Genomic DNA, 25,707 nt, shown 5'->3' with positions numbered 1-25,707 from the left:
GGTGGCACAGTGGGCCAGTAATCCAAAACTCCACTCGAATGTTCTGGGAATGTGGGTTGAATTCCACCACAGCAGATGGTCGAATTTGAATTAAGTAAAAATCTCGAGTTAAATGTTGATTGTTGTAAAATCTCCTTTAGGTTCAGTAATCTCCTTTAGGGAAGGAAAGTACCATCTTGCCCACATATCACCCCGGACCCACAACAGTGTGGTTGCTCTTAACCACCCTTTCGACAATTATTGCTGACGCAGAAATATCTACATCCCTTGACTGAATTTTTAAAAAGCCAGTCCTTCCAATGTGATACTGTTTTATGTGTGCCTCTTTATATATTGAATGCAATTTAGGTGCTGTGGACACCTTCACCCTGATCCATCATGACCTTGAGATATCCACCAATCCAGTCCAGTACGCCATGATCTTAGACATTGTCAACAATTTACTGCTGCTCGTTGAACCAAAACGGAAGGTACATTGACTGCAGAGATTGACCACTCTCCAGGATTGTCCTGGAGAGAGAGTGAGAGACACTGACTGCAGAGATTGATTACTCTCCAGCATTGTCCTGGAGAGTGTGGGTATGTTTGTGTGTGTGTATACGCATGTGCGCATATTTGCTCATTTGTTCGTTTGTTCCTGTAGTGTGTGTGTTTGTTCATGATTTTAACTCTTGGGGTATGTGTGAGTACCCAGAATAAAACGTGGTGTGTCTGTCAGGTTTGGGAAGACACAAAAGTGTGCAGTGTAAATCCCAGAGAGCACTGTTGGCTGATAATTGTGAAAGTGAATGTAAAGTTAGATGTTACAGACTTCATAGAAACTTAAAGAACTGCCAGTCAGAGAATCATAGAGATGTACAGCAGGGAAACAGACCCTTCAGTCCAGCTCGTCCATGTCAACCAGATATCCCACCCCAATCTAGTCCCACCTGCCAGCACCCGACCCATATCCCTCCAAACCCTTCCTATTCATATACCCATCCAAATGCCTCTTAAATGTTGTAATTGTACCAGCCTCCACCACTTCCTCTGGCAGCTCATTCCGTACACGTACCACACTCGGCATGAAAAGGTTGCCCCTTAAGTCTCTTTTATATCTTTCCCCTCTCACCCTAAACCAATACCTTCTAGTTCTGGACTCCCCCACCCCAAGGAAAAGACCTTGTCTATTTACCCTATCCATGCCCCTCATGATTTTATAAACCTCTAGTTTCGGACGCTCCAGGGAAAACAGCCCCAGCCTGTTCAGCCTCTCCCAGTAGCTCAAATCCTCCAACCCTGGCAACATCCTTGTAAATCTTTTCTGAACCCTTTCAAGTATCACAACATCTTTCCGATAGGAAGGAGACCAGAATTGCATGCAATATTCCAACAGTGGCCTAACCAATGTCCTGTATAGCCACAACATGATTTCCCAACTCCTGTAGTCAATACTCTGACCAATAAAGGTAGGCATACCAAACACCTTCTTCACTATCCTATCTACCTGCAACTCTACTTCCAAGGAGCTATGAACCTGCACTCCAAGATCTCTTTGTTCAGTAACACTCCCTAGGACCTTACCATTAAATGGGTAAGTCCTGCTAAGATTTGCGTTCCCAAAATGCAGCACCTCACATTTATCTAAATTAAACTCCATCTGCCACTTCTCAGCCCATTGGCCCATCTGATCAAGATCCCGTTGCAATCTGAGGTAACCTTCTTCGCTGTCCACTACACCTCCAATTTTGGTGTCACCTGCGAACTTACTAATTATATCTCTTATGCTCACGTCCAAATCATTTATATAAATGATGAAAAGTAATAGACCCAGCACCGATCCTTGTGGCACTCCACTGGTCACAGGGCTCCAATCTGAAAAACATCCCTCCACCACCACGCTCTGTCTTCTACCTCTGAGCCAGTTCTGTATCCAAATGGCTAGTTCTCCCTGTATTCCATGAGATCTAACCTTGCTAACCAGTCTCCCATAGGGAACCTTGTCGAACGCCTTACTGAAGTCCATATAAATCACATCATCTGCTCTGCCCTCATCAATCCTCTTTGTTACTTCTTCAAAAAAACTCAATCAAGTTTGTGAGACATGATTTCCCACACATAAAGCCATGCTGACTATCCCTAATCAGTCCTTGCCTTTCCAAATACATGTACATCCTGTCCCTCAGGATTCTCTCCAACAACTTGCCCATCACCGAGGTCAGGCTCACTGGTCTATAGTTCCCTGGCTTGTCCTTAACACCTTTCTTAAACAGTGGCACCACGTTAGCTAACCTCCTGTCTTCCGGCACCTCACCTGTGACTATCGGTGATGCAAATAACTGAGTAAGAGGCTCAGCAATCACTTCCCTAGTTTCCCACACAGTTCTAGGGTACACCTGATCAGGTCCCAGAGATTTATCCACTTTTATGTGTTTCAAGACATCCAACACTTCCTCCTCTGTAATATGGACATTTTTCAAGATGTCACCACCTATTTCCCTACATTCTACATCTCCCATGTCCTTTTCCACAGTAAACACTGATGCGAAATACTCGTTCAGTATCTCCCCAATCTCCTGCGGCCCCACACAAAGGCCGCCTTGCTGATCTTTGAGGGGCCCTATTCTCTGCCGAGTTACCCTTTTGTCCTTAATGTATTTGTAAAAACCCTTTGGATTCTCCTTAACCCTATTTGCCAAAGCTATCTCATGACCCATTTTTGCCCTCCTGATTTCTCTCTTAAGGTTTCACTCGATCTATCCTGTCTGTACCTGACATACGCTTCCTTTTTTTTCTTAACCAAACCCTCAATTTCTCTACTCATCCAGCATTCCCTATACCTACCAGCATTTCCTTTTACCCTACCAGGAATATACTTTCTCTGGATTCTTGTTATCTCATTTCTGAAGGCTTCCCATTTTCCAGCTGTCCCTTTACCTGCGAACATCTGCCCCAATCAGCTTTCGAAAGTTCTTGCCTAATACCATCAAAATTGGCTTTCCTCCAATTTAGAACTTCAACTTTTAGATCTGGTCTATCATTTTCCATCACTATTTTAAAACGAATATAATTATGGTCGCTGGCCCCAAAGTACTCCCCACTGACACCTCAGTCACCTGCCTTGCCTTATTTGCCAACAGTAGGTCAAGTTTTGCACCTTCTCTAGTAGGTACATCCACATACTGAATCAGAAAATTGTCTTGTAAACTCTTAACAAATTCCTCTCCATCTAAACCCTTAAAACTATGGCAGTCCCAGTCTGTGTTTGGAAAGTTAAAATCCCCTACCATAACTACCCTATTATTCTTAGAGATAACTGAGATCTCCTTCCAAATTTGTTTCTCAATTTCCTGCTGATTATTAGGGATGCTGTAAATCAGATACAGAAAACAGAATTTGCTGGAAAAGCTCAGCATGTCTGACAGCATCTGTGGAGAGAAATGAGAGTTAACCTTTGCAGTCCAGTGACCTTTCTTTAGAACTGATGGTAGCGAGGAAAAGGTTGGGGGTAAGGAATAAATGGTAGGTAGAGATAGATCCCAAAGAGAAATCTCTCTATCTCCACCTATCGTTTACTCCGTACTCCCTATCTCCCCTATAAAAGCCACCCTTTTCAGTGTGTGCGTGGGACTGTACCCTAGTGAGGGTCAGTGTGTGTGTGGGACTGTACCCTAGTGAGGGTCAGTGTGTGTGTGGGACTGTACCCCAGTGAGGAGCAGTGTGTGTGTGTGGGACTGTACCCTAGTGAGGGTCAGTGTGTGTGTAGGACTGTACCCTAGTGAGGGTCAGTGTGTGTGTGGGACTGTACCCCAGTGAGGAGCAGTGTGTGTGTGGGACTGTACCCTAGTGAGGGTCAGTGTGTGTGTAGGACTGTACCCTAGTGAGGATCAGTGTGTGTGTAGGACTGTACCCTAGTGAGGGTCAGTGTGTGTGTGGGACTGTACCCTAGTGAGGGTCAGTGTGTGTGTGGGACTGTACCCTAGTGAGGGTCAGTGTGTGTGTGGGACTGTACCCTAGTGAGGGTCAGTGTGTGTGTGGGACTGTACCCTAGTGAGGGTCAGTGTGTGTGTGGGACTGTACCCTAGTGAGGGTCAGTGTGTGTGTGTGGGACTGTACCCCAGTGAGGAGCAGTGTGTGTGTGTGGGACTGTACCCTAGTGAGGGTCAGTGTGTGTGTGGGACTGTACCCCAGTGAGGAGCAGTGTGTGTGTGTGGGACTGTACACCAGTGAGGGACAGTGTGTGGGACTGTACCCCAGTGAGGAGCAGTGTGTGTGTGTGGGACTGTACACCAGTGAGGGACAGTGTGTGGGACTGTACCCCAGTGAGGGTCAGTGTGTGTGTGTGTGTGTGTGTGTGGGACTGTACCCCAGTGAGGGACAGTGTGTGTGTGGGACTGTACCCCAGTGAGGGTCAGTGTGTGTGTGTGTGTGGGACTGTACCCCAGTGAGGGACAGTGTGTAGGACTGTACCCCAGTGAGGGGCAGTGTGTGTGTGGGACTACCCCAGTGAGGGGCAGTGTGTGTGGGACTACCCCAGTGAGGGGCAGTGTGAGTGGGACTGTACCCCAGTGAGGGTCAGTGAGTGTGAGACTGTACCCCAGTGAGGGTCAGTGTGTGTGTGGGACTGTACCCCAGTGAGGGTCAGTGTGTGTGTGGGACTCTACCCTAGTGAGGATCAGTGTGTGTGTGGGACTGTACCCCAGTGAGGAGCAGTGTGTGTGTGTGGGACTGTACACCAGTGAGGGACAGTGTGTGGGACTGTACCCCAGTGAGGGGCAGTGTGTGTGTGTGGGACTGCACACCAGTGAGGGACAGTGTGTGGGACTGTACACCAGTGAGTGACAGTGTGTGGGACTGTACCCCAGTGAGGGGCAGTGTGTGTGTGTGTGTGTGTGTGGGATTGTATCCCAGTGAGGAGTAGTGTGTGTGTGGGACTGTACCCCAGTGAGGGGCAGTGTGTGTGTGGGACTACCCCAGTGAGGGGCAGTGTGTGTGGGACTGTACCCCAGTGAGGGGCAGCTTGTGTGTGGCATTGTACTCCAGTGAGGGTCAGTGAGTGTGAGACTGTACCCCAGTGAGGATCAGTGTGAGTGTGGGACTATACCCCAGTGAGGGTCAGTGTGTGTGTGGGACTGGACCCCAGTGAGGGTCAGTGTGTGTGGGAGTGTACCCCAGTGAGGGTCAGTGTGTGTGTGGGAGTGTACCCCAGTGAGGGTCAGTGTGTGTGTGGGAGTGTACCCCAGTGAGGTTCAGTGTGTGTGTGTGTGTGTGTGTGTGGGAGTGTACCCCAGTGAGGGACAGTGTGTGTGTGTGTGGGAGTGTACCCCAGTGAGGGTCAGTGTGTGTGTGGGACTGTACCCCAGTGAGGATCAGTGTGTGTGTGTGGGACTGTATCCCGTGAGGGGCAGTGTGTGTGGGGGACTGTACCCCAGTGAGGGGCAGTGTGTGTGTGTGGGACTGTACACCAGTGAGGGACAGTGTGTGGGACTGTACACCAGTGAGGGACAGTGTGTGGGACTGTACCCCAGTGAGGGGCAGTGTGTGTGTGTGTGTGTGTGTGTGTGTGTGGGGGGGATTGTATCCCAGTGAGGAGTAGTGTGTGTGTGGGACTGTACCCCAGTGAGGGGCAGTGTGTGTGTGGGACTACCCCAGTGAGGGGCAGTGTGTGTGGGACTGTACCCCAGTGAGGGGCAGCTTGTGTGTGGCATTGTACTCCAGTGAGGGTCAGTGAGTGTGAGACTGTACCCCAGTGAGGGTCAGTGTGAGTGTGGGACTATACCCCAGTGAGGGTCAGTGTGTGTGTGGGACTGGACCCCAGTGAGGGTCAGTGTGTGTGGGAGTGTACCCCAGTGAGGGTCAGTGTGTGTGTGGGAGTGTACCCCAGTGAGGGTCAGTGTGTGTGTGGGAGTGTACCCCAGTGAGGGTCAGTGTGTGTGTGGGAGTGTACCCCAGTGAGGGTCAGTGTGTGTGTGGGAGTGTACCCCAGTGAGGGTCAGTGTGTGTGTGGGAGTGTACCCCAGTGAGGGACAGTGTGTGTGTGTGGGACTGTACCCCAGTGAGGGTCAGTGTGTGTGTGGGAGTGTACCCCAGTGAGGGTCAGTGTGTGTGTGGGAGTGTACCCCAGTGAGGGTCAGTGTGTGTGTGGGAGTGTACCCCAGTGAGGGGCAGTGTGTGTGTGGGAGTGTACCCAATGAGGGGCAGTGTGTGTGGGAGTGTACCCCAATGAGGGACAGTGTGTGTGGGACTGTACCCCAGTGAGGGGCACTGAGTGTGTGGGATTGTACCCCAATGAGGGGCACTGAGTGTGTGGGAGTGTACCCGAGTGAGGGTCAGTGTGTGTGTGGGACTGTACCCTAGTGAGGGTCAGTATGTGTGTGGGACTTCACCTCAGTGAGAGTCAGTGTGTGTGTGGGACTCTACCCCAGTGAGGATCAGTGTGTGTGTGGAACTGTACCCCAGTGAGGATCAGTGTGTGTGTGGAACTGTACCCCAGTGAGGATCAGTGTGTGTGTGTGGGACTGTATCCCGTGAGGGGCAGTGTGTGTGTGGGACTGTACCCCAGTGATGGGCAGTGTGTGGGACTGTACACCAGTGAGGGACAGTGTGTGGGACTGTACACCAGTGAGGGACAGTGTGTGGGACTGTACCCCAGTGAGGGGCAGTGTGTGTGTGTGTGTGTGTGTGTGTGTGTGTGGGATTGTATCCCAGTGAGGAGTAGTGTGTGTGTGGGACTGTACCCCAGTGAGGGGCAGTGTGTGTGTGGGACTACCCCAGTGAGGGGCAGTGTGTGTGGGACTGTACCCCAGTGAGGGGCAGCTTGTGTGTGGCATTGTACTCCAGTGAGGGTCAGTGAGTGTGAGACTGTACCCCAGTGAGGGTCAGTGTGAGTGTGGGACTATACCCCAGTGAGGGTCAGTGTGTGTGTGGGACTGTATCCTGTGAGGGGCAGTGTGTGTGTGGGATTGTACCCCAGTGAGGGGCAGCTTGTGTGTGGGATTGTACTCCAGTGAGGGTCAGTGTGTGTGTGTGTGTGTGTGTGTGGGAGTGTACCCCAGTGAGGGTCAGTGTGTGTGTGGGACTGTACCCCAGTGAGGGTCAGTGTGTGTGTGGGAGTGTACCCCAGTGAGGGTCAGTGTGTGTGTGGGACTGTACCCCAGTGAGGGTCAGTGTGTGTGTGGGACTCTACCCCAGTGAGTGTCAGTGTGTGTGTGGGACTGTTACCCAGTGAGGGGCAGTGTGTGTGTGGGAGTGTACCCCAGTGAGGAGCAGTGTGTGTGTGTGTGGGACTGTACACCAGTGAGGGACAGTGTGTGGGAGTGTACCCCAGTGAGGGTCAGTGTGTGTGTGGGACTGTACCCCAGTGAGGGTCAGTGTATGCGTGGGAGTGTACCCCAGTGAGGGTCAGTGTGTGTGTGGGACTGTACCCCAGTGAGGGTCAGTGTGTGTGTGGGACTGTACCCCAGTGAGGGTCAGTGTGTGTGGGACTGTACCCCAGTGAGGGTCAGTGTATGCGTGGGAGTGTACCCCAATGAGGGTCAGTGTGTGTGTGGGAGTGTACCCCAGTGAGGGTCAGTGTGTGTGTGGGAGTGTACCCCAGTGAGAGTCAGTGTGTGTGTGGGACCCTGTAACTTACCGACAGTCAGTGTGAAGTGGGTGGAGATATATTCCTGTGATCACCGGGTTTGTTATATCCTTTTTGGGTTTTCAGGAGCACAGTGAGCGGAAACAGCGAGTCCGGTTCCAGCTGGAAATCTCCAGCAATCCCGAGGAGCAGAGGAATAGCATCCTGCACCTTCAGGATGCAGTGAGGGAGCACGTGACACGGATACGTCAACTTGAGAAACAAATCTACCTGATCATGAAGGTAACGAGCTGTTTGTTTGCCGAGTGTAGTCTTCAGCAATGCACAGCTGTGCCACTTCCAACTCACCATCTCCAAGTCTACAGCAACTTTGACACGGTGAAAATCCACAAGGTCTTTTACATGGCATTATCAGGTGAAATTTAACACTATGCCACACAATGAGACATTCTGTGATTGAGACGGATGACCAAACATTTGGTCAAAGATGTAAACGTTAGGGAGTGTTCTAAAAGAGGAGAGATGGGTGGAGAGGATTCATAAAGAAAGAAAATAAGGGCTAATGAACCAATGGAGACAACCAGTTTTTCTTAAAGGCACTTCCTGATGTGAAATACACTGCCTGAAGATGGAAGGTGATGGCCTAATGTCTGAAGATGTAATCCAGACAGCCAGGTCATTGTGTTGGAACCTGGAGGCAGGTAACATACTGCAGTAGATGGTCGAATTTAAATTCAATAAAAACATCCAAAATTGAAAGCATAATGACAGCCTGACTGCTGGAAAGCAACAGAGTCAACATAACTCACAATGGGTTTCTGCAACTTTTTTTTTAACAGTGCCGCAGATCCTTCCAAGCTCCTTAGAAAAGGCCTTTTCTAACTTTAATTCACAATCAAGAATAAAGTAAATAAAAAGATGGGATCTTAACAGAACCTCAGCGCTGACCCTCTGACAGTGCGGCGCTCCCTCAGCACTGACCCTCCGACAGTGCGGCGCTCCCTCAGCACTGACCCTCCGACAGTGCGGCGCTCCCTCAGCACTGACCCTCCGACAGTGCGGCGCTCCCTCAGCACTGACCCTCCGACAGTGCGGCGCTCCCTCAGCACTGACCCTCCGACAGTGCGGCGCTCCCTCAGCACTGACCCTCCGACAGTGCGGCGCTCCCTCAGCACTGACCCTCCGACAGTGCGGCGCTCCCTCAGCACTGACCCTCCGACAGTGCGGCGCTCCCTCAGCACTGACCCTCCGACAGTGCGGCGCTCCCTCAGCACTGACCCTCCGACAGTGCGGCGCTCCCTCAGCACTGACCCTCCGACAGTGCGGCGCTCCCTCAGCACTGACCCTCCGACAGTGCGGCGCTCCCTCAGCACTGACCCTCCGACAGTGCGGCGCTCCCTCAGCACTGACCCTCCGACAGTGCGGCGCTCCCTCAGCACTGACCCTCCGACAGTGCGGCGCTCCCTCAGCACTGACCCTCCGACAGTGCGGCGCTCCCTCAGCACTGACCCTCCGACAGTGCGGCGCTCCCTCAGCACTGACCCTCCGACAGTGCGGCGCTCCCTCAGCACTGACCCTCCGACAGTGCGGCGCTCCCTCAGCACTGACCCTCCGACAGTGCGGCGCTCCCTCAGCACTGACCCTCCGACAGTGCGGCGCTCCCTCAGCACTGACCCTCCGACAGTGCGGCGCTCCCTCAGCACTGACCCTCCGACAGTGCGGCGCTCCCTCAGCACTGACCCTCCGACAGTGCGGCGCTCCCTCAGCACTGACCCTCCGACAGTGCGGCGCTCCCTCAGCACTGACCCTCCGACAGTGCGGCGCTCCCTCAGCACTGACCCTCCGACAGTGCGGCGCTCCCTCAGCACTGACCCTCCGACAGTGCGGCGCTCCCTCAGCACTGACCCTCCGACAGTGCGGCGCTCCCTCTGCACTGACCCTCCGACAGTGCGGCGCTCCCTCTGCACTGACCCTCCGACAGTGCGGCGCTCCCTCTGCACTGACCCTCCGACAGTGCGGCGCTCCCTCTGCACTGACCCTCCGACAGTGCGGCGCCCCCTCTGCACTGACCCTCCGACAGTGCGGCGCCCCCTCTGCACTGACCCTCCGACAGTGCGGCGCTCCCTCTGCACTGACCCTCCGACAGTGCGGCGCTCCCTCTGCACTGACCCTCCGACAGTGCGGCGCCCCCTCAGCGCTGCTTTGGGTATCATTCTGGATTTTGTGCTCAAATCTCTGTAATGGGAGATAAATCTATGATCTTGTGACCTGGTGTAGCTTACTAAGCTGTACTTCACTATTTTACTCAGCTCTGTAAAGAGACATTATATTCCATGAGGACTATAATTTGTTCTGTTTTAGACCTTACAGGATGACATCAGGAGCACTGCACTTTTGAAACAGAGTCACGATCTGCAGGTGCGGCTGAACCAGGAGAAGGCAGATCTTGGGGCCAAGAGTGAGGAGCTCAACATCCTCATCAGGCAAGTATTGAGAGTTCTCTCATTGCCTAATTTAACTTGGTGCGTGCACGTACTAAACCTGTACCAGTCTGTACTCCCAAAGCCAGACTAAACCTGTACCAGTCTGTACTGCCAAAGCCAGACTAAACCTGTACCAGTCTGTACTCCCAAAGCCACACTGAACCTGTACCAGTCTGTACTGCCAAAGCCAGACTAAACCTGTACCAGTCTGTACTCCCAAAGCCACACTGAACCTGTACCAGTCTGTACTGCCAAAGCCACACTGAACCTGTACCAGTCTGTACTCCCAAAGCCAGACTAAACCTGTACCAGTCTGTACTGCCAAAGCCAGACTAAACCTGTACCAGTCTGTACTCCCAAAGCCAGACTGAACCTGTACCAGTCTGTACTGCCAAAGCCAGACTAAACCTGTACCAGTCTGTACTCCCAAAGCCACACTGAACCTGTACCAGTCTGTACTGCCAAAGCCAGACTAAACCTGTACCAGTCTGTACTGCCAAAGCCAGACTAAACCTGTACCGGTCTGTACTGCCAAAGCCAGACTAAACCTGTACCAGTCTGTACTGCCAAAGCCAGACTAAACCTGTACCAGTCTTTACTCCCAAAGCCAGACTAAACCTGTACCAGTCTGTACTCCCAAAGCCACACTGAACCTGTACCAGTCTCCCCTTTGCCCGTGGGTCATGCCACAGTCCCCTGCATTGAGCTGATTAGCCCTGTCTCCTGTGTTTATTGTATGAGCCTGTCACAACGTTCAAATTGACAAAATCAAGATGGTCTCATTTACAGAAACACCACTAAAAGAATAAATTTCTTTGCCCATGTTGAAACAATTCTAAATTGCCTCAGGGAATCCCAAAACATTTGAAGTGCTTTTCAAAGTAGCATTGCTGATGGAAGCATAAATGTGCTTCACTGATCAATTTATACATGGCAAGATCCCATTAACCGAATTCTACCAGCTTCTGCATCTCACACCAAGCCACTGGAGCCTTGTTTGCTACTGTGCTCTCTCTGTCCCCTGACCCTTCCATGTTCTGGTGCCCCTGTCCCAGTCTCAAACTCCAGTCTGATCCTGGAAATCTGTGCCCCTGTCCTGCCTGATCCTGGAAATCTGTACCCCTGTCCCACGCTCCAGTCTGATCCTGGGAATCTGTGCCCCTGTCCCCCGGTCCTGCCTGATCCTGGAAATCTGTGCCCCTGTCCCACGCTCCAGTCTGATCCTGGGAATCTGTGTCCCTGTCCCACGGTCCTGCCTGATCCTGGGAATCTGTGTCCCTGTCCCACGCTCCAGTCTGATCCTGGGAATCTGTGTCCCTGTCCCACAGTCCTGCCTGATCCTGGAAATCTGTGTCCCTGATCCACGGTCCTGCCTGATCCTGGGAATCTGTGTCCCTGTCCCACATTCCTGCCTCATCCTGGAAATCTGTGCCCCTGTCCCACGCTCCAGTCTGATCCTGGGAATCTGTGCGCCTGTTCCACGGTCCTGCCTGATCCTGGGAATCTGTGCCCCTGTCCCATGCTCCTGCCTGATCCTGGAAATCTGTGCCCCTGTCCCACGCTCCAGTCTGATCCTGGGAATCTGTGCGCCTGTTCCACGGTTCTGCCTGATCCTGGGAATCTGTGCCCCTGTCCCACGCTCCTGCCTGATCCTGGAAATCTGTGCCCCTGTCCCACGCTCCAGTCTGATCTTGGGAATCTGTGTCCCTGTCCCACGCTCCAGTCTGATCCTGGGAATCTGTGTCCCTGTCCCACGGTCCTGCCTGATCCTGGAAATCTGTGCCCCTGTCCCACGCTCCAGTCTGATCCTGGGAATCTGTGCGCCTGTTCCACGGTTCTGCCTGATCCTGGGAATCTGTGCCCCTGTCCCACGCTCCTGCCTGATCCTGGAAATCTGTGCCCCTGTCCCACGCTCCAGTCTGATCTTGGGAATCTGTGTCCCTGTCCCACGCTCCAGTCTGATCCTGGGAATCTGTGTCCCTGTCCCACGGTCCTGCCTGATCCTGGGAATCTGAGCGCCTGTTCCATGGTCCTGCCTAATCCTGGGAATCTGTGCCTTTCAGGTGTTTTAAGGACTTCCAGCTGCAGCGGGCTAACAAACTGGAGCTGCGTAAGCAACAGGAGGATGTCAGTGTGGTGCGGCGGACTGAGATTTACTTTGCCCAGGCACGCTGGAGGCTGACTGAGGAGGATGGGCAGCTGGGTATCGCTGAGCTGGAACTGCAGCGGTTCCTCTACAGCAAGGTAATGAGGACCAGCCGGGATTGTGAGGGGTATCCAGTAGGAATACCGTGGGGAATCTTTCAGACAAGATATTAATCAGTCCCTTCTTGGATAGTTGCAGCCCACCTCCTCAGGCTATCCACATCATTTATCCATGGGGAAGGGAGCATTATCACACAGCATAGAGAGTGTGAGCTCTCTCATTGACCTTGCTTACTGAGGGAATAGTATGTCTGCCAAGGTCAGCCTGATTACTGAGGGTCAGTCTGGTCACCCTGGGGGGGTCAAGTCTGATCACCCTGGGGGTCAGTCTGGTCACCCTAGGGGTCAGTCCTGGGAGTCAGTCTGATCACCCTGGGGGGGGGGTCAGTTGGTTGCGCTGGGGGGTCAGTTGGTTGCGCTGGGGGGTCAGTCTGGTCACCATAGGGGTCAGTCCTGAGGGTCAGTCGGATCGCCCTAGGGGTCAGTCTGATCACCCTGGGGAGTCAGTCTGATCGCCCTGGGGGGTCAGTCTGGTTACCCTAGGGGGCAGTCCTGGGGGTCAGTCGGATCACCCTAGAGGTCAGTCCTGGGGGTCAGTCGGATCACCCTGGGGGGGTCAGTCTGATCGCCCTGAGGGGTCAGTCTGGTTACCCGAGGGGGCAGTCCTGGGGGTCAGTCGGATCACCCTAGAGGTCAGTCCTGGGGGTCAGTCGGATCGCCCTAGGGGTCAGTCTGGTCACCCTGGGGGTTAGTCGGATCACCCTAGAGGTCAGTCCTGGGGGTCAGTCGGATCGCCCTGGGGGGGTCAGTCTGATCGCCCTGGGGGGGTCAGTCTGATCGCCCTGGGGGTCAGTCGGATCGCCCTGGGGGGGTCAGTTGGATTACCCTGGGGACAGTCCAGTCATCCTGGTGATCAGTCTGGTCAGGATCCATCAGCCAGAGATTGACTTTGTGCCTCTTTCTCCAGGTGAATAAATCAGATGACACAGCTGAGCATCTGCTGGAACTGGGGGCTTTCACCATGAACAACCTGCTGCCAAATTCCCTGTACAAGGTAAGCAGAGCGGCCTGCGGCAATACAGCACCTCTTCATCAGCAACATAATGACACAATGTTCAGCTACAATCAGTTCAAAAAACAGTCTCCTCTTCTTGAGGTCAATGTGAAATCGTGAGGAATGATACAATAGATTCTTGCAACAGAACTTGTGTCCTTTATGATCTGGAGTGCAATTCGATGCAATATAAGCTCCCACTACTCTCTGGGATAGAGAATTCCAAGATTCACAACCCTCTGAGTAAAACCATTTCTGCTCATCTCAGTCTTAAATGGTTCCCCCTTATTTTGAAACCGTATGCCCCGACTCTAGACTCCCCAACACCTCACCCTGCATTTACCCAGGAGAAAGTGAGGACTGCAGATGCTGGAGATCATGTCACATTCCTGATGAAGAGCTTATGTTCGAAACAGTGTCTCTCCTGCTCCTCAGAAGCTGCCTGACTTGCTGTGCTTTTCTAGTACCACACTTGTTTGACTTTGCATTTACCCAGTCCATTCTTTTAAGTATTTTAGAAAAGGAAAGATTATTAATGGATATTATCAATAAAAGGTAAGCAAGTTTGGATTGGCCATATGATCTAAAGCATGAGAACCTGCTGAGGGAGGTGACTGATGGAAGATTAAAGAGGTGTGCTTCGAGATGGAATAAGAGAATGATGATCTTAATCAATTTGACATTGAAAATGGAGGTTCTGAGCAACTGGACGAGGAAGTACAAGTCCTGGAGGGGTGGGGGCATGAGCAAAGGAACTGTTCTCAGGCAGGTCACTCTACACTTTATACATAAATGATTGTGAAGACCATTGGGGCTTTGATTGCATGTTCCCCAAGAGACTGAGGGGATGGTTCTCTCCTCTGTAATACTGAGCCACACAAGATAGGGAGGCCCAGTAAAACCCTGTGCTGAGGTACCTGGGATATTGCTTCAGTCATCCTGGGCTTGGGCAGCAGGGAATCCATCAATTCCTAATACTCGAACTAGCAATCCTGTGTTTCTGACTGTATCTGTGTGTCCCTGTGGTTTATGTTTCATCAACATTACACACATTAAAACACGTCTTTCTGTGCCATTTGGGTTACCAGTTGGTTGAACTCCCTTTATCTGTTTGATAGGATGCTGAGGATGAGACTGAATATACTGCTAAACTTTGCCTTTTTCTCAAATTGAATCTTTGGGTTTCATCCAGGTGGTGCTGCGTCCACAGAGCCCCCCGCAGTCAGCTCGACAGCTTGCCCTCCGAATCTTCAGTAAGGTGCGGCCTCCAGTCGGAGGCATCTCTGTGAAAGAACACTTTGAGGTAATGTGTTAGCTAGTCACTGGGGTCACGTGCTAGCCCAGTGCATTCTGCACCATACACACTGAGCCATCATAATCAGTACAGCCCGCCCTCCACTGTGTCCAAGAAGATATTAGGGCAAATGGCCAAAATAGTCTTAACAGAGAGTCGAAAAAGGGAGAGGGGGGTGTAGGTGTTTAGGGGGGGAATTTCTGGGTTTACAGGCCCAGGTAACTGCCTTAGTCATTAAAATTGGGGGTGTTCAAGAGACCGGAACTCAAGAGTTAACAGAGGATTATGGAGGAGCTAATGGAGATACAGGAACTAAGCCCATGGAGAGATTTGATTACAAACATTAGTATTTTACATTTAGGGCATTGCCAGACTGGGATAAGTCAGAATTTTGATGAGTGTTAAGATATAATTAACATCCAGCAACCTGATGCAGATGGATAGGCTGATGGGATTTGTCATGTTTCCGAATGATTCCTTGCCTTTACTGGGAATGCAAGAGCAGAGAGTATTCCAGAGGTGGAGATTTTTGACTATTAGTTCAGTCCTGATGTTATGCTTCATCACCTCTGGATTCCAGCAGTGTCCTGGCTGTAGTGTTTGTTCTGAACTGTTGGAAGCTCTTCCAGCCAGATTCTCACCTTCAGGCACATCCCTGTCTGCTTGCATTGTATTCCATGGACCCATCACCCTGTATGTGCCCTGTCTCCCAGTGCAGCTCTGAATTTCTTACCATTGTGTTTGAGGGGGAGAGCCACAGTTTTGAAATTCTGGGTAAAAATGTACCAGACTGGGCAATGAGGGCTTTTCACACACTGCTGAAACTCTCTGCACAAAGGCAGCCCTGACCCACAACCTGACATCTCCACCACGGGTTGGGCAAAGAGGCAGGTCCTGAATACATCCTCAGGCCTGAATGGGAATTGAACCCTGTGCTGTTGGCCCCAACCAGCTGTCCAACTGATTGAACTCACAGAAACACCCCCCACCCCCACATCTGTGTTGCTGTGCCTTTTACACACAGATTGTAACCTGGAGTTGTGGTTAGTGATGGATTCCTTCACGTGGCTGACCAGGAATATCTCCCGCTCTTACTGCCTGTCACTGGCATTTGTTCTAAAGATTGACAAATTGATAACCAGGCTGCTGAGGGAGCCAGTGTAACAATCGTGATTCTGTAAACACTTTAGTTTGGTCATGTTTTAAACACGCCTTCCTTGGTCATTAAATGCGAGAGTGAACCCAGAGTTTCTGCCCCAGAGACAGGGACACTGCTCACTGTGCCTCCATTTTACACACTGAGGAGACAACTGCATTGGATTTAGAGCATAAACAGGCCATTCGGCCCAAGCACTCTTTGCTAGTGTTCACAGTCCACACTTACCTCCTCCTCTTTCATCTCCTTCATCGCAGTCTTTCACAAACCTTTTTATTGCCTTTTCTCTCATTTATTTGACCAGCTTCCGGATGAAACTTTGTTTCAATCACATTCCATGCCAAGGACTACCATATTCTCACCAATTTCCAAACACAGAAAGTTCTCCTTATTCCATTATTTTAATGGAGAAAGTGAGGTCTGTAGATGCTGGAGATCAGAGCTGAAAATGTGTTGCTGGTAAAGCGCAGCAGGTCGGGCAGCATCCAAGGAACAGGAGAATCGACGTTTCGGGCATTCCTGATGAAGGGCTTATGCCTGAAACGTCGATTCTCCTGTTCCTTGGATGCTGCCTGACCTGCTGTGCTTTACCAGCAACACATTTTCAGCTCCATTATTTTAATGTTTTATAACTTCCTTGTATTTATGGGCCTGGTTTTCCATTCTTCCCCAACTGGATTGAATTATTGTCTTCTGGTCTGATTTCAAAATCCTTAATTAGACCACATTCTTTAAACAGAACAAAAACCTTAACCCAATTAATCTTCCCCTGCAGGTAGCTGTAATCTTTTTGCTCTGACAAAATTCTTCTCCAGCATTTTCATAGCCTTTCTTTAATAAAGGAACTTAAACTATGTAGTTATCCAAGTATGATCTGCCTAGCTGCACTACGTTTAACAATACTTTTGTCTTTGCAATTTTGTATCTTTTATAATTAAATCACAGCAGGCAGCATGGTAGCTCAGTGGTTAGCACTGCTGCCTCTCAGCACCAGGGACCTGGGTTCGATTCCAGTCTCAGGTGACTGTGTGGAGTTTGCACATTCTCCCCGTGTCTGCGTGGGTTTCCTCCGGGTGCTCCGGTTTCCTCCCACAGTCCAAAGATGTGCAGGTTTGCGTGGATTGGCCAATGGGAAATGCAGGGTCTGGGTAAGGTAGGGTAGGGTAGGCTGTCTGAGGATTGGTATGGATTAGATGGGCCAAATGGCCTACTTCCGCACTAAGGTTCTGTGATGCTTTGTTAGGTTTTTAAATTGTTTTACGAACCAATGATGTTATTTTTGCCATATGATCCCTTTGCTCATCTTCACCATTCAACTTTTAACTTCCTGAAGTGTTGGTAATGTTCTGTGCTTCTCACTCAACACCTGACAGTGGCAAAGGTGGGAGGATGTGTGTTAAAGTCAGTCTGGACAGTGGGTCGGAAACATTTGTGGGAGAGATACTGAACAAGGGAAATCTCAGTGAGGGTGCCAGAGGGTTGGCTGTTCAGAGGGGGCGGGGGCAGGGGGGACAGTCAGGGATCAGGGAGAATTTACATAGAACATAGAAGAATACAGCGCAGTACAGGCCCTTTGGCCCTCGATGTTGCACCGATCCAAGCCCACCTAACCTACACTAGCCCACTATCCTCCATATGCCTATCCAATGCCCGCTTAAGTGCCCATAAAGAGGGAGAGTCCACCACTGCTACTGGCAGGGCATTTCATGAACTCACGACTCGCTGAGTAAAGAACCTACCCCTAACATCTGTCCTATACCTACCACCCCTTAATTTAAAGCTATGCCCCCTCGTAATAGCTGACTCCATACGTGGAAAAAGGTTCTCACGGTCAACCCTATCTAAACCCCTAATCATCTTGTACACCTCTATCAAGTCACCCCTAAACCTTCTTTTCTCCAATGAAAACAACGCCAAGTGCCTCAGCCTTTCCTCATACGATCTTCCTACCATACCAGGCAACATCCTGGTAAACCTCCTCTACACCCGTTCCAGTGCCTCCACATCCTTCCTATAATATGGCGACCAAAACTGCACACAATACTCCAGATGCGGCCGCACCAGAGTCTTATACAACTGCAACATGACCTCAGGACTCCGGAACTCAATTCCTCTACCAATAAAAGCCAGTACGCCATATGCCTTCTTCACCGCACTATTTACCTGGGTGGCAACTTTCAGAGATCTGTGTACATGGACACCAAGATCCCTCTGCTCATCCACACTACCAAGTATCCGACCATTAGCCCAGTACCCCGTCTTTTTGTTACTCTTACAATTTGGGCAACAGTTGGGTGTTGGGGTGCAGTTGTGGGGAGCAGTCTGCTGTTGGGGTGGGTTTGGGAGGACGGAGGATCAAGGAGACACGGTGTTGGGGAATCGTGGCTGCACTGATGGAAATCTTTGACTCCCTGTTACAGGTGAATGTAGTCCCACTCACCATTCAGCTAACGTACCAGTTCTTCAGGAGGATGATGGGTTTTTTCTTTCCTGGGCGAAATGTTGAAGAGGATGAAACAGGAGCTGATGAAGAAGATAAATCCAAACTGGTGACAACAGGTGGGGGCCCAGAGGAAATGCAGAATGTCGCTTGTATGGTGCAGAGGGTGGTAAGGTCAGGCAGAGTCGGTGATCCTATCGGGGCAGTATTTAGTCAGGGGTAGGAGTTTTTGTGTGGGTTGTGTGTTTCAATAAACACTCTCATTTTCTGAGCAGGGATCACAGTTAATGTGAAGTCTCGCCAGCTGATGGTGCCTGAGGAACCTGTTACCCTGGCAACTGGGAAAGGAGTCTCTGCTGGTTTAAACAGGGCTTCTGGAGTGAGGAGATCTTTCAGGAAGCTTCCAGAGGTGAGTCACTGATCAGAATGATCGTCTTTGTCTCAGTTTCTTTAACAATCGCCATGGTGGTCTCCTCCTGCCTTCGCTCCCTCAACAATCTCCACTGTCAGATTCCTGGTACTCCTTTGCTGTTTTCTGAGTCGCCCCCAATTCTTGGGCTTACCACGTTTTCTGACATTCTTATAATCCACTTCCTTTGATCTAATAGATTCTTTAACTCTTTTTATTATCAATGTTATCTGGGCACCAAGCTCTGGGATTACTAAGTTAACCCTCCTTTACTTCTCTCTCCAAGCTTTTGGTCATGACCTAATGTCTGGATATATGGCTCAACTTCAAACTTTACTTAATAATTGCTCCTGTGAGGCATCCTGGAATGATATTCCTGATTCCTGGATTTTCCCAGTCAGCCAGCTCCCTGATCCATGTTGCTGATAGATGGTTTCGGCTGAGGGAAGTCCCTCCTTTGATCCCATACCTCCAACACTGTGACTGCAACTGAAGGAAATGGGGCTGAGCATCAACATTCCCAACTCCTGTCAGAATTACCACCATCGCTGGGTTTACTGCACCTAAAGGACCATAAGAAACAGGAACAGGAAGAGGCCGTTCAGCCCCTCGAGCTTGCTCTGCTATTCAACAGGACCATGGGTGATCCGACATTCCTCACAGCCACTCGCCTGAATTTTCGCTGGTACCCTTGTTTCCCCGACTGATCACGAATCTCTCTGTCTCTCTCGGCCTTAAATATCCACACGGACTATGCCCTCACAGCCTCTGTGGCAGGGAGTTCCAAAGACACTCAACCCTCTGACAGAAAAAATTCCTCATCTCAGTCAGAAATTGGAGCCCCTTTATTCTGAGACTAAACCCTCTGGTCCTAGTCTCTCCCATAAGGAGTGACATTTTCTCAGCATTAACCCTGTCAAGCCCCTTAAGCATCCTGAATGTTATAATGAGATCACCTCTGATTCTTTGAAAATTCTCAGTTTTACACCCAGAAATGGCTTGTGTGAATCTGGTGGTGTGGAGTTGAAGATATTTGCACTCTCCTCTCACACATCTGGGTATTCCACATTGAAGGGCATTGTGTGTCAGGGTCCACTATTAGTCTTGGCTGGAGAGGGAGCCAATCACTACATAATGATCTGTAATAGGAACCTTTATTAATTTAGCCTCCAAGTATAATCAAGAACAGGATTTTATGATCAGACACAGTATGAGTTTACTCTTGTTTCTACCCCACAGCATCCAGTGGACGACATTGATAAGATGAAGGAGAGAGCCGCAATGAATAATTCCTTCATTTACGTTAAGATTCCACAGGTCCCTCTCTGTGTCAGCTACAAGGTCAGACAACTGTCAATAAGTGCATGCGTATTGAACTCCACGCTGTACCTGCCCTGGGGTGTTTGAAGTGGACAGTGTTGAGGGACACTTACTTTCTGTTTCAACGTTTTGCTCTGTCTCAGCCCACGTTGTACCTGACCTAAGAGTATTTGATGGGGACAATGATGAGGACCTCCAACATCTGCAATCCTCACTTTTTCCAGTGTTGAGGAAGATTTTAAAGAGAAGAGAGAACTTTACTCTGTATCTGACCCACACTTTACCTGTCCTAAGAGTGTTTGACAGGGATAGTGTAGAGAACTATTTACTTTCAGATTAAGAGAGCAAAAAAGAGTTTTACTTTCAGATTAATTTCAGTTCAGAAGAGTAAAGTTTTACTTTGTTTAAAATAGAGGGAGGTTCACTTTCAGTTTAAAAGAGTAGAGAGATGTTCATTCTGTGCTGTCCCTATCCTAAGAGGATTTGATGGGGACAGTGTAGAGGGAGCGTTACTCTGTATCTAACCCTGTGCTGTCCCTGTCCTGGGAGTGTTTGATGGGAACAGTGTAGAGGGAGCTTTACTCTATATTTAACCCTGTGCTGTCCCTGTCCTGGGAGTGTTTGATGGGGACAGTGTAGAGGGAGCTTTACTCTATATTTAACCCTGTGCTGTCCCTGTCCTGGGAGTGTTTGATGGGGACAGTGTAGAGGGAGCTTTACTCTATATTTAACCCTGTGCTGTCCCTGTCCTGGGAGTGTTTGATGGGAACAGTGTAGAGGGAGCTTTACTCTATATTTAACCCTGTGCTGTCCCTGTCCTGGGAGTGTTTGATGGGGACAGTGTAGAGGGAGCTTTACTCTATATTTAACCCTGTGCTGTCCCTGTCCTGGGAGTGTTTGATGGGAACAGTGTAGAGGGAGCTTTACTCTATATTTAACCCTGTGCTGTCCCTGTCCTGGGAGTGTTTGATGGGGACAGTGTAGAGGGAGCTTTACTCTATATTTAACCCTGTGCTGTCCCTGTCCTGGGAGTGTTTGATGGGGACAGTGTAGAGGGAGCTTTACTCTGTGTCTAACCCCGTGCTGTCCCTGTCCTGGTAGTGTTTGATGGGGACAGTGTAAAGGAGCTTCTACTTTCATTTTAAGAGTAGAGAGAGCTTTATTTTCAGTTTACTTTCAGATTAAAAGAGCAAAGGTTACTTCACTTGCCATTTTCTTCTAATTTAAAACAGTAGAGAAAGCTTTACTCTATATCTAACCCTGTGGTGTCTCTGTCCTGGGAGTGTTTGATAGGGACAAGTGTGAGGAAGAGTGTGGTGCTGGAAAAGCACAGCTGGCCAGGCAGCATCCAAGGAGCAGGAGAGTCGATGTTTCGAGCATAAGCTCTTCATCAGGAATGTGACATTCTACTCTGACCTCCAACATCTGCAATCCTCACTTTTTCCAGTGTTGAGGAAGATTTTAAAGAAAAGAGAGAACTTTACTCTGTATCTGACCCACACTTTACCTGTCCTAAGAGTGTTTGACAGGGATAGTGTAGAGAACTATTTACTTTCAGATTAAGAGAGCAAAAAAGAGTTTTACTTTCAGATTAAAAGTCTCAATGGAACATACCTTTCCATTTACTTTGAATTTAAAAGATTTGAGCTTTAATCTATATCTATCCTATGCTTCTACTGTCCTGGGTGTGTTTAGTGGGGACAGTGTAAAGGGAGCTTTACTGTGTATCTAACACTCTACTAAACCTGACCTGGAAATGGTTGATGGGAATAAAGTACCTTAAATATCCAGCGCGAGAGGCCTTTCTGTAATTCTGCCTCTACGTGGCCTTTAGATGTGATGGTGGAAAGGTCCTGACTTTGTCTGTTTCAGGGTGAGAAGAATATTGAGGATTGGAAGGATTTCAACCTGGTCCTGCCCTGCCTGGAATACCACAACAACACGTGGACGTGGCTGGACTTCGCTATGGCTGTCAAGAGGGACAGCCGTAAGGCTCTGCTTGCTCAGGTTTGTCTTCCTCAGCCTCCCATGTCTCTGCTGGGTTGTGTCTTTCCCGTTCAAAGAATTCAGCTGAGAGAAAATATTCATCCAACCCTGAAGCCCCATTCTTATTCTGAGACATTTCTCTATTAGCCACTTCAACCGTATTCCATTGTCATGGAAAGTCACTGAATAGTAAGTCTGGTTTTATTCAGTCTCCCCTCATGTTTACTTGTCCACGAGACCCTGTCAGAATAGGCAGATCAACTCACAATGAGCTCTCATCCCAGTGATCCTGCACCCTGCTGCTCTTGTGTGAGCTATACTGATGTGGACTGCATTCAGTATTGAGTTCGCACTGAATTTGTGACAATGAGGAATAGGTTTAAGTCCCATTAGTTCATCTAGTCTGTGCGTAACAGCTGGGAGATCTTATACAGCATGACCGAGACTGACCTTGTAATCTCCTTGGAGATGAGGACAGTGAAGGTAAAAATTCTGCTGCAGCAACTGAAACTAGCCCAAATCTCTGAGTTACACTGCAGCGTTCCCACCTTTTGTACAAAATTGTTTTAATTTCGGTCAGTTCCCACTTAAAGGGATTCAGAGAGTGGCTTCTTCTGCACTTGCCCCCAGCCTGTTCCAGCGAGGCCACATTCTCTGGAAGAGCAGCCTCCTGGTGACTGCGGTATCAATTAGCAGAGCAGGCTCAAGGGGCTGCTCCTGATTATGTTCTCTGTCTAACCCTGTCCTGCCATTAAGTTAATTGTGACCTGTCGTCCCTCTTGAACCTGTCCAGTTGCATCTTACATCATTATTCTGTATTAATAGTTGCCATTGTCCCAGAGGACCATGGAGCTGCTCTCTCATTAGAGAGAGGTGACTGCTCAAAGTTGAACCTGAGGGTCACCAAACCACAGGCAAGGTCAAGCAAAGCAGGAATTGAACCCACACTATTGGCATAATCATGCATTGCATACCAGCCGTCCAGCCTACTGTGCTAACCAGCTCAGTCTTGGTACTTTACCGGAGCAATTAAACCTCGTTCTAAATTACCTCATCCAGAGCTAAGATCTTAGATTTCCTACAGTGTGGAAACAGGCCATTTGGCCCATCGAGTCCAAACAGCATCCTACCCAGACCCACCAGGAGAGAATATGGAACTTCCTACCACAGGGAACATTTGAGGCAAATAATATACCTATAAGAAGGAAGGTTGATAAACAATTGAGGGAAAAAGGAATGATGGCATGAAGTGAACTGGGATCAGGAGGATAAAATCACAAGAGAATAAATGTTGGCATCATTCTGAAGAGAAGTCTTATTTAAACCAGAATCTTGACACTTTCTTCAACAGATACAGCCAGAACTGCTGAGCATTCACTGTCTTTATTGCAGATTTCAAACAGCTGCAGTATTTTGCTTTTGTTACGCCATCACAGCTCATTCAGGGTGAGCAGCCAGGTTGTGTGCCTCAAATAATTAACAACTCTCTGTACCTGTCTAGGTAGTGTAGGAGTTTGAAACAGAGAGTTTATTGGTCTTGAATAAAAACTGTTATAGAAACACCAAGTTTTCTCTCCTCTTTATGCTACTCTACCTTTCACAGGTAATAAAGGAGAAACTCCGTTTGAAACCAACCTCAGGATTGGAGGCAAGGGGAAGGAGCACGGAGCTTAAAGCAGATGGTAATATCCAGCAACAGGAGAAGGATGAGAAGGCGCGTCTGCTGATTGGGTCAAAGCTAATCTCTGGCGATAAAGCCTCAGGCAAGAAGTCACTGTTTGGGAAACGCAAGTGATGCCAGAGATTGATGGATCAATTCTCTCACTCTTTGCCTCCTTAGAGACAACACGGTGGGCTTCAAGAGGAATATAGTGCTGGGCATTACACAGCCACTTGCTCCTCTCCACCAGACTCAAATATAACCCTGGGCACTTTCAGCTGCTGTAAAATTGTGTAAAAAAAAAAGTTATTAAAAGCTTTTAATAAACTGTGATGTAATTAATATTCACACTAAAAAGCTGCACTGTTTTGTAGTAACTGTAAAATTTGTAATTTACTGTTTTCTTTGTCTTTCAGCTGTAATCGTGATATTTTAAAAATTGAGCAAATTATTTTCCTTTCCACTTTACCAAAAATGAAAGTTCTGGAAACTTTAGCCAAATGACTATGAACTGTCCAACAGTAGCCCAGGAAGCAATGAATCCGTTAACACAATTGACTGGTCTCTATCTTCATTGGATCCAGTTTATGGGCTAGTACCTGATTTGTGTTGGTGCTTTCTGCTGAGGCCTGTTGATGCATGATCACTGGGTGATTCAAGTTTGTATCTGTCCCTGTTTATGAACAGTCTCCCCTGTTACTAGGGACATAGGCTGGGAGCCTTGTGATGTTACCTGGAACACAGCCCCTTCAAATTCCCACTCCAGTTATGAGAGGGAATGAACTGAGCTCCAGATAACATCCTCACTATAAGGATTGTTTTGTTTTGAGAATGTAGATACCCACAGGAACAATACGAAGAAAGCAGCCACTCAGCGAGAAAAACTACAGAATCAGTTTCTGCTAATTCAATATTTTATCATTTAACCCTTGAAGGATTTTGTAGGAAATTTGCAGGGAGAATTGAGCTTCTTTGATACTGGGAGGCAGCTTTCTTTTGGTGATATTTCGTGGTTATGGGAAATTTGCTTCACCTGCCTCTTTACACTTTTCTTTGCCCATGTTTGCAGTGGAGTGGCTATTGGAGGAGGGTTTGTGGGTCTGTACACAATACCCCATTCTCCCATCCCACCTTTTAACTTAAAGTCACCATCGTGGTGCTTTTGGGAAGTGTTTAGTTCCCTAACCATACCCACACCCTAAAGTACAAACTTACATGGTAAGCACCACCCCCAGTTTTTTTTTTGTTAAGGTTTCAGCTCTGAGCACAGTTGCACGAGCCATGTACTCAGGATGGGCCAGTGGAATCCTCATTGTTGTTATAATCAATGCATTGCTTTTTTATAAAAATTGGGATTATTGATTGTTTTTAAGCAGGTGCTGCTCTGGGTCACAAGCTCCACTGTAACAAGTTCATGAACGTAAAAATGCAAAAGGCTAGGAATAAAGTTGTTTTGTAACAATTGATTGTGCATGTTTCTCATTCAGTTAGAGGACACCTCAAAGTGCTTTTAAAAGTGTCTGCAGTGTTTTAACTAGGGCAGGTTACCGTGCACAACAGTAACTTGGTGTTACTGTCCAGCTGAAAGGACAAAGTGGGGCTTTTCAATACTGATCTATGACAAGGCAAAAAGCTCTGAGCTCTGCAGTTCCTTACAGCACAGGACGCCATTGAGTCCATACCATCTCTTCAAAGAGCAATCCAGTCAGGCACCTTCTCCCACTTCATCCCGAGATGCTTTTGATTCTGTGACCAAGACAAATTGCAGGCATTGCTTCTCATGACCCTAAAAACTTACATTAAGCAAGAGATCAAGGCTGGGAGGTGCAAACTGGTGAGTACACATGGCTGTTTCTGTCTGAAATAAACAGGGCAGTTGAACATCTGTCTCCTAGTTGCATCATCGTGTTTTCAATGGCAGTATCTATAATAGGAGCATGCAGCTGGTGTCACAAATACTTTCCTCTGAATAATCAATGAAGTCTACAGATAGGTACTTCACTGAGGAACATTCACAGAATCCCCACAGTGTGGAAACAGACCCTTTGCACCAACAGGTCCACACCGACCCTCTGAAGCGTAACCCACCCAGCCCCATTCCCCTACCCTATTACTCCATATTTCCCCAGATGAATGCAT

At 49.0% G+C, this 25,707-nt stretch overlaps 1 protein-coding gene across 5 annotated transcripts in view; it reads left to right on the top strand.

Annotated features, from left to right (window-relative positions):
* Positions 1-25,030, top strand: part of bltp2 (bridge-like lipid transfer protein family member 2) — an 80,379-nt gene extending 55,349 nt beyond the window's left edge. For all 5 annotated transcript variants that reach the window (XM_087977189.1, XM_087977188.1, XM_087977186.1 and 2 more), the window contains 11 exons: positions 349-470; positions 7,688-7,843; positions 9,923-10,044; positions 12,108-12,288; positions 13,217-13,303; positions 14,496-14,606; positions 18,174-18,312; positions 18,469-18,602; positions 19,842-19,943; positions 21,795-21,929; positions 23,512-25,030. In XM_087977189.1, the coding sequence (XP_087833315.1) occupies positions 349-470; positions 7,688-7,843; positions 9,923-10,044; positions 12,108-12,288; positions 13,217-13,303; positions 14,496-14,606; positions 18,174-18,312; positions 18,469-18,602; positions 19,842-19,943; positions 21,795-21,929; positions 23,512-23,703 (1,481 nt within the window). In that variant the 3' untranslated portion in view covers positions 23,704-25,030. The remainder of the gene's footprint in view (positions 1-348; positions 471-7,687; positions 7,844-9,922; positions 10,045-12,107; positions 12,289-13,216; positions 13,304-14,495; positions 14,607-18,173; positions 18,313-18,468; positions 18,603-19,841; positions 19,944-21,794; positions 21,930-23,511) is intronic.
* Positions 25,031-25,707: the final 677 nt, after the last annotated feature.

Source organism: Chiloscyllium plagiosum, unplaced genomic scaffold, assembly GCF_037043375.1.
Source record: "Chiloscyllium plagiosum isolate Xiang-an unplaced genomic scaffold, Cpla_swu_hap1 HiC_scaffold_31, whole genome shotgun sequence".
Classification (NCBI taxonomy): domain Eukaryota; kingdom Metazoa; phylum Chordata; class Chondrichthyes; order Orectolobiformes; family Hemiscylliidae; genus Chiloscyllium; species Chiloscyllium plagiosum.
Note: the sequence above shows the minus strand (reverse complement) of the source record. Positions and strands in the feature narration are given on the sequence as shown.